The sequence below is a fragment of the Megalobrama amblycephala genome, unplaced genomic scaffold (genome assembly GCF_018812025.1).
Source record: "Megalobrama amblycephala isolate DHTTF-2021 unplaced genomic scaffold, ASM1881202v1 scaffold201, whole genome shotgun sequence".
Lineage (NCBI taxonomy): Eukaryota > Metazoa > Chordata > Actinopteri > Cypriniformes > Xenocyprididae > Megalobrama > Megalobrama amblycephala.
The window spans coordinates 1,385,407-1,394,100 of record NW_025953337.1 but is presented as its reverse complement, the minus strand read 5'-3'; the positions used below and the strand labels follow the sequence as shown (position 1 = coordinate 1,394,100).

General features: G+C 41.1%; 2 protein-coding genes across 2 annotated transcripts; both read left to right on the top strand.

Moving 5' to 3' along the window:
• Positions 1–4,645: 4,645 nt before the first annotated feature.
• Positions 4,646–6,233, top strand: LOC125260934 (GTPase IMAP family member 5-like). Its single transcript, XM_048179458.1, has 3 exons — positions 4,646–5,291; positions 5,505–6,174; positions 6,230–6,233. The coding sequence occupies exons 1-3, from the start codon at positions 5,267–5,269 to the stop codon at positions 6,231–6,233; spliced, it is 699 nt and encodes a 232-aa protein (XP_048035415.1). The 5' UTR covers positions 4,646–5,266.
• Position 6,234: 1 nt separating this feature from the next.
• LOC125260954 (M protein, serotype 6-like) lies at positions 6,235–8,391 on the top strand. The gene is made up of 3 exons (XM_048179499.1): positions 6,235–6,751; positions 7,661–7,801; positions 7,902–8,391. Exons 1-3 carry the CDS (start codon positions 6,235–6,237, stop codon positions 7,904–7,906), a joined length of 663 nt encoding a protein of 220 aa, XP_048035456.1. The 3' UTR covers positions 7,907–8,391.
• Positions 8,392–8,694: the final 303 nt, after the last annotated feature.

The window sequence follows — 8,694 nt, the reverse complement described above, 5'->3', positions numbered from 1 at the left end:
CCGTATCAGCGGGCTGCTCTGGGGCGACAGCGGGCTGCTCGGGCTGCTCTGGGGCGACAGCGGGCTGCTCGGGCTGCTCTGGGGCGACAGCGGGCTGCTCGGGCTGCTCTGGGGCGACAGCGGGCTGCTCGGGCTGCTCTGGGGCGACAGCGGGCTGCTCGGGCTGCTCTGGGGCGACAGCGGGCTGCTCGGGCTGCTCTGGGGCGACAGCGGGCTGCTCGGGCTGCTCTGGGGCGACAGCGGGCTGCTCGGGCTGCTCTGGGGCGACAGCGGGCTGCTCGGGCTGCTCTGGGGCGACAGCGGGCTGCTCGGGCTGCTCTGGGGCGACAGCGGGCTGCTCGGGCTGCTCTGGGGCGACAGCGGGCTGCTCGGGCTGCTCTGGGGCGACAGCGGGCTGCTCGGGCTGCTCTGGGGCGACAGCGGGCTGCTCGGGCTGCTCTGGGGCGACAGCGGGCTGCTCGGGCTGCTCTGGGGCGACAGCGGGCTGCTCGGGCTGCTCTGGGGCGACAGCGGGCTGCTCGGGCTGCTCTGGGGCGACAGCGGGCTGCTCGGGCTGCTCTGGGGCGACAGCGGGCTGCTCGGGCTGCTCTGGGGCGACAGCGGGCTGCTCGGGCTGCTCGGGCTGCTCTGGGGCGACAGCGGGCTGCTCGGGCTGCTCTGGGGCGACAGCGGGCTGCTCGGGCTGCTCTGGGGCGACAGCGGGCTGCTCGGGCTGCTCTGGGGCGACAGCAGCCTTGGGCTGGCAGACTGCTCCAAAGTCCATAGAGTTTGAGTTCATCCTCCACGCACGCAGAACAGCCAAAACATAAAAGGTGAACACAGCCCTCTGGGCCAAGACAGGACTAACCAGGACAGCAGGCTGCTCTGGAGCAGACTCACTGGCTGGAGCGGACTCACTGGCTGGAGCGGGCTTTGGAGTGGACTCCGGGTCTTGAGGGATGGAAGCCTTCCTCCTCCTCTTCCTCTTTTTAGATGTGGGAAGCGGAGACTCAGTGCCCACCTCCTCTGAGGCCTCTGGAGCGGACTCACGGGCTGGAGCTGGCTTTGGAGCGGACTTGCTGGCTGGTGCGGGCTCACGGGCTGGAGAGGATTCCCAAACTTGAGCGGATTGATGGACTGGAGGGGGTGCTGGAGGTATCCTGTATCTGCCCATTCCCACGCAGATACAGGTAGTTGGAAAAATTCCAGAAACTTAAATTCCCCACAAACTCCATCTCCCATTGCGGCAGGGGGTCATCAAGACACTGATTAAACATGTCCCTAAGGACCAAATCAGGGAGATTAAATCTCTCCGCCCTCGACCAAAACCGTTGGATGAATTTCCGCACCTCCATACCCCTCTGCCGAAGCTCAGCTAAATCTTGGGGACTGCTCCCACTTCCCCGTGTGCTGGACGGTGGCCGGACTATGCTGCTGGATCCTTGCATTGGTGGTTTGTTCTGTCATGGTGCACACAAGAACAAGATGTTAGGATCCAGTTGCAGCATTTATTATAGGGTAATCCAAGGTCAGAATCCAGAGAACAGGCAAGGGTCAAAATCCAAATAACAGTCCACAAAAACAGAAAGCCAGAGGTAACAAACAGTGCACACAACAAATACAACAAACCACAACTGAGGACAGAAACAACTGAGACTAAATAGACAGACACTAATGAACAAACACAAAACAGCTGAGTGCAATGAACGAGGTTAATGAGTCCAGGAGTGAATATGGGAAATGAAGTCCAAAACAGTGAACAATAGTCCATGTTGGAGTGCCCTCTGGTGGCTAAACTTGGGCACTCCAATTTGTGATCATGACATTCCCATTGACGCCATCATTTTGTTCATTCAAACTGAACGCGCATGTAAACGAGCTAATAGCCTTTTCTGTTTGTTTTATATTTCTGTGAAATCAGTTTTGTTGACAAAACATACTCAAATTATATTCTCCATTTCAAAAAGAGTAAATAGGCCAAAGCATTTTAAAGAATATTTTATATGCATTTAAGCAGATTTCCTTTACTTCCTCAAATTTGGCAGAGATTGTAGCACTGCTTTTGGGCAAGTTTGAGTGGAAATATGTTAAATATACTGTAAACAAATATTTAAATTTTATACAAGTGTAGGTATAATAAATATGTAGCTACGAATAAGCTGTCAAAAATGTATATAAAGTACTGTTTTAATTCTTAAAATTTTAAACTATCAAGTATTTTCAGGCAGGCTACCCTTTATTGCCACTGAAAAAAACAAAAGTTTTTAAATACTGGCTATTTATTATTCAATCTCATAAGAACATAAAAAGATGTATTTGTACATATCATCAATAACTTCATTGCTGCAACAGAAAATAAACTTTCATAAATTGCAGATCCTTTATGTATTCCTTAACAAGTTTTTAGTGTTTTTTTCATCATAAATGATCAGTGAATCAAGCATAAATATAATATTTGTTGTATTTAATAGGCTACACACACACACACACACACACACACACACACAGAATATATGTTAGTTTAAGGAAGCTTATATTCTTTTAATTTTGTTGCATGAGTTTAAGGAGATCTTGATAAGATATTGTTGAATGGCAATTTTCTTAAAGGTGCATTGTGTAAATTTTAGTAGGATCTATTGACAAATGCAATATAATATACATAACTATGTTTTCAGTGGTATATAAACACCTTACATAATGAACCGTTATGTTTTTATTACCTTAGAATGAGCCATTTCTATCTGCCTACACCGCGGGTCCCCCCCTCCATGTCAAATCACCATTTTGTGCCGACATGTTTCTACAGTAGCCCTAAACGGACAAACTGCTCTACAGAGTGTGTTTGCTTGACTGGCTACACTAACCTAACCCTAACCCTACTAGAAACATTTGGATGACCTACTATATTCAACAGAGTGTATACATAAAGCACACTGCATTGAATACTGTGTCCCACAATACAATGTGCTTTACTTTACAAATGCACTGGCATGCTGGCAGATTATTACTGAAAGACTCAGTACTGACTTGTGTGATTTGATTTGACACTAGTAATGCACAAGTATGCGTTGATAATTGTAGCACAATAATATATATATTTTTTATGTACTTATAGACTCATGTACTGTTTGTGTTGCTGCATGTATGATAACACCAATTCAATATGTGGAGATTAATATGAAAAACAAAAACACTGATATTTGTCTAGTTGTTGTTTTTCTTTCATTATAGCCAAAAACCTGAAGTGTTTTCTTGTACAACCCGAATTCCAGAAATGTTGGGACATTTTTTAAATTTGAATAAAATGAAAACTAAAAGAATTTCAAATTACATGAGCATAGATAACATAAAAAATGTTTAAACTGAGAAATTTTACAATTTTATGCACAAAATGAGCTCATTTCAAATGTAATGCCTGCTACAGGTCTCAAAATAGTTGGGACGGGGGCATGTTTACCATGGTGTAGCATCTCCTCTTCTTTTCAAAACAGTGTGAAGATGTCTGGGCATCGAGGTTATGAGTTTCTGGAGTTTTGGTGTTGGAAATTGGTCCCATTCTTCCCTGATATAGGTTTCCAGCTGCTGAAGAATTTATGGTCATCTTTGACATATTTTTCTCTATAGGTGAAAGATCTGGACTGCAGGCGGGCCAATTCAGCACCCGGACTCTTCTACGACGAAGCCATGCTGTTGTAATAGCTGCAGTATGTGGTTTTGCATTGTCCTGCTGAAATACACAATGCCATATGCATTTATGCACCCCAATGCCATCAGAGATGCTGGCTTTTGAACTAAATGCTGATAACACACTGGAAGGTCTCCCTCCTCTTTAGCCCGGAAGACACGGCGCCCGTAAATGTCAAATTTGGACTCGTCTGACCATAGAACCCTTTTCCACTTTGAAACAGTCCATTTTAAATGAGCCTTGGCCCACAGGACATGACGGCGCTTCTGGATCATGTTTACATATGGCTTCCTTTCTGCATGATAGAGCTTTAGTTGGCATCTGCAGATGGCACGGCGGATTGTGTTTCCCGACAGTGGTTTCTGGAAGAATTCCTGGGCTCATTTAGTAATGTCAGTGACACAAACATGCTGATGAGTGATGCAGTGTCGTCTGAGGGCCCGAAGACCACGGGCATCCAATAAAGGTCTTCGGCCTTGTCCCTTACGCACAGAGATTTCTCAAGTTACTCTGAATCTTTTGATGATGTTATGCACTGTAGATGAGATTTGCAAAGCCTTTGCAATTTGACATTGAGGAACATTGTTTTAAAGTATTGCACAATCTTTTTACGCGCTCTTTCACAGCTCTGCCCATCTTTACTTCTGAGAGACTCTGCCTCTCTAAGACATCCCTTTTGTGGCTAATCATGTTACAGACCTGATATCAATTAACTTAATTAGTTACTAGATGTTCTCCCAGCTGAATCTTTTCAAAATGTATTGCTTTTTCGGCCATTTGTTGCACTGTGCCAACTTTTTTTAAACCTGTAACAGGCATTAAATTTGAAATGAGCTCATTTAGTGGATAAAAGTGTACAATTTCTCAGTTTAAACATTTGTTATGTTATCTATGTTCTTTTGTGACTAAAATATTGGCTCATGTGATTTGAAAGTCTTTTATTTTATCAAATTTAAAAAAACTTCCCAACATTTCCAGAATTCAGGTTGTAAAGCATACTACAGTGACCTTTACAACTTCAAAAAAAAAAAAAAATCATTTCAGATTATCAGTGTATAGAGGGAACAAGCATCAACTTGTATAGATACATTCCACATTCAACTGAATGCTTCCAGCCTGTCTAAGATAGACCAGTGGTGTTGTTGTTTGTTTTTTGAAGAAACAGCACACTCACTGTACCAAGCAATAAAGATTGCAAAAGCAATGGAAAATTCTTTTGCTTCATACCATCATTATGTGACATTAAAAACCTTGAGATGGAGACATTCATTTATCTCTAACTTACTTGCAAAGAACACAGCACATCATGTAATATTAAACAACAACAGAAAAATAATACACAATTAAATGTAATAAGTAAATGAAGCCTCTTGATGCCACACAATAATACTTCCTGCTTCTTCTGGGTTTGATTTCTGTACACTTGAACCAAACCACATCCTGTGCTCAAGTGTTGTTTCAGTCTGTAGTGGTGGTTTGATTTTATTAATTTGTTTGAATAGCTACTGGATCGAACAGTGTTCATCTTGCTCTTTCGGTTTTTTATTTAACTAAAATTATCTTGCTTTTCAGAATTGTATCCAAATCTTTTTCATATTCAACATGGCACAGAGACTACAAAAGAGAGGTAACACTTTCATTTTGACTTGTGCACATATATGCATTTTACAAGGTAAAATAAAGATTACATTTTATTTTGATTCTTGAGTTTCTAAAAACTAGGTATTGTATATTGGTCTATTGAGGTATCAGAGATTACCCCACTGATGCAGATTTTAGATTACAGTTACAGACCACAAATGCATTAAAACCTTACCTGGTTTCATTCTTTTTGCAACAGATGAAACATTGTCAGATGAAGCAAAACAACCCACAGACTCCATTAAAAGACTTAGATTCATTGTGCTTGGAAGTGATGAGGTTCTGATAAATGAAGCTTGTGATACCATTCTTAGGTCAACAGATGCCAAGAGAATGGAAACCATTAAACGTGGTAGGACATGTGAGTTTAGAGAGGATTATGTCAGTGGACGACATGTCTCTGTAGTAAAAACACCCACTTATTGGCTGGAAAACTTGAAAACTTACCTCTTCTTCAGCAAAAGTGTCAGATCTTTGAAAAGGGACATGGAGTTTTCTTACTCAATGGTGTTTCCTGGACCTCATGCATTTCTGTTAGTGCTTGGAGATGTGCGTAACTCTGGTAAAGAGCATTATCTCCTACGAGCCCTCAGTGAAGTGTTTGGGCAGGAGGTGTTAGACTACAGTATGGTGTTATTTATGCATGGATACAGTGACAGAGATATAGGCAGGAACCGTTGTGTCAGAAAGTGCAGCGAAAGGTACCACATTTTAAAGGACAATGAGGACAATGTCCTAAAGCTATTCCATGATGCTACTGCGATGAAACAGAGAAAAGCTAACTTTTTTACAAATGACCTTGAATTGCTGTACAAAGCAGAAACCTATTTTAAGAAAGAATTTGATGCTACATATGAGGAGAGGGAGAAGTATACTGAGAGGAGATTTGGCAGAAATGAAAACAGCAGAGGAAAATCTAAGAAGCTAAAATGACAGAAATGGAAAAACAGAATTCTGAAAATGTGAGAGAATTACAAGATCTGCGTGAAGAACTGGATCAGTTAAGGGAAGAACTGGATGCTCATAGATTCAGAGAGAATCAGTTAAGGAAAGACTTGGATGCTTCCATAAGCAGAGAGAAGCAGTTAAGTCAAGAGATTGATGCTCTCAAAGAGAAAAAATATGAACTAAAAGAAGAGTTGTTTGACCTTAGGGATCATAAGAGACGGGTCAATGCAGAACTGATCGCCTCCAATGAAAGAGAGAGTCAGCTGAAGTCTGACAATGAGAAGCTTCAAAGAGAACTGGAGCAACTCAAAGACAATGAGAAAAAGAGAGAAAAGAATCCAAGAGAATCAAAGCATAAGGAAGAATTTCTGCTCACAGAGAAAGAAGAAGTACAAGAAGAGTATGACATATCGAGAAGAAGAGAGGAGGAACTGCTGCAGACAGTCACTGGGTCACAGCACGGCATTCATATCTCAACAGCAGTTACTCCCCCTAGTGGTAAGTATTTTCAGCATCTGTTATCTGGTAGAGAGTGATGCTTTTGAAACACTGCATCATGAAGCTTCAAAACCTTTACTAATCTTTTGTTTCGAATCGAATGTTTTAAGCTCCTTATCAAGTCATGTGATTTTAGCAAACATCAAAATAAGACAAATTATACAAGCCCTTCACATTTAATTGCATTTAATGAGATTACAAACTTTTGTAATAACATTTTCAATTGGTTTGTGATTATGTTTGGGCTGTGCACTGTTGTCTTGACCAGCTTGTGTTGTCAGCGGTAAAATTGATTAAAAGTTTCCCCATAACTACATTTTAAGTACTGATTAAATTCTGGTATTACCATTTTTCATTCCACATTGATAAGGTATGAGTTTTAATTAAACCATTAGCCGAGTTTCCATTAGGCCTACAGATTTGTACAAATTATATTACAGATTTTTTTGATGTCGATAAAAAATAAACAACAATATTTCTATTAACTAATGTTGCGACTAAAACATAATTTTATCCTCTCATGATAAGTCTTTCCAAAAAGCATGACATTGGATGTTAGTAGGTTTAAGTATATCACAGCCACTGCAGCCATTATTTTTAATCAAAGGAGATGTAGGCATGTTATCCAAGCATTAATGGCTAGGAAAGCCCCTCATACTCGGGAGCAGCGGTGTTTCTGGGTATTTCTCCATCCTATCTGCGTCAAGGTCTTAATAAATTGTGGCATTTCATTGTTGTTTAGAATCCGGTATTTCCATAATTCTTTTGTCTTTCATGAGTTTAATACAGAACTCTGTCTCATCTTATGTGCAAATGTACCACGCCATCTTTAAAGAATGATCGACTTTTACATATGGTGACCTGTAAATTCTGTATGTCAACTCAAGATGTGATTGTGTTTTTATCTAGTTTCTGAAAACAAAGTCAAATCTCTGAGTGGAAGAGAATGTGAGGTGGAAAGAAAACAAATAGATTCACAGTCCAGCAGATCACTTGAAGGTGAAGGATTGAATCCTGCGAGACAGAACATCATACAAGATCCACCCAACAGTAAGTATTGCTATAAGTTGTGGTGGTGTGAAGGTATGATTTTTTTCTCTTTACTGTTACATTCTAAACAGTAATTATTATTTAAATGTTCTCATAACAGGATAACATGTACTTTATCCATGACAACGGAGTTCCTGTTTTCCAGACCATTTCTCCTTCCTTTCCTCTTGCTAATAACATTTCAATATATTCCACATTTACGGAGGAAAAGAAGTTTCAGAGGAGCAGCAATTTTCTGGATCTCTCTTCTCCTGACTCAGATGATAGTGACTGAATTGTATTAAAATCTGAAGCTATTTACTGTTGTGTATCTCCTGAAATAATCTCTAGAATGTGATGATAACAGACAGCTGTATTTCCTAGTATTTCCATAGTGAGGGATGCTCTTTTTTTTTGCACTTTTTTTTTTTGCTTTTTATTCTGTGTATGAGCAGTGAGGGAGGTTAGATTGTGTTGTTCATTTCTATTTTACTTTCTAGGTAAGAATTAGCATCTACGTTAGTTTGGTTTTATTTTTTATTTTGAGCATGTTCCCTTCCTGTGGACATTTTGATCCTCCATTAAAATAATAAACATTTTCTTTTCAAGAAGCCACTTGTGTGTTGTGCTTTAGCAAAGACTATAGATATAGAAAGACTGTTCACTTCCTATTAGTTATGAATAGGAGAAACTGCAATGTGGAATGTGGCAGAATAAGTCCCGCCTCCTAAGTAAAAGAGCCAATCACATATTGATAAAGTCATTGCGTCACTGCAGCTCCCATTAGAAGCTCCGGTTCCAGTGTTGCCAAGTCCACAAGTTTTCCCGCAGAATTGGGCTTCTTTTACACTGTTGCCAATGTTTTTCATTGATCAACCCCAAATAACATGATGTTTAGCCCCAGGAATGCAAAT

Excerpts from the sequence above, each read along its gene's own strand:
- LOC125260954 (XM_048179499.1), top strand. The coding sequence starts at position 6,235 with ATGACAGAAATGGAAAAACAGAATTCTGAAAATGTGAGAGAATTACAA. Across the intron at positions 6,752-7,660 it reads AGCAGTTACTCCCCCTAGTG|TTTCTGAAAACAAAGTCAAA; the intron begins GTAAGTATTTTC and ends GTTTTTATCTAG.
- LOC125260934 (XM_048179458.1), top strand. The coding sequence starts at position 5,267 with ATGGCACAGAGACTACAAAAGAGAG. Across the intron at positions 5,292-5,504 it reads ACAGAGACTACAAAAGAGAG|ATGAAACATTGTCAGATGAA; the intron begins GTAACACTTTCA and ends TTTTTGCAACAG.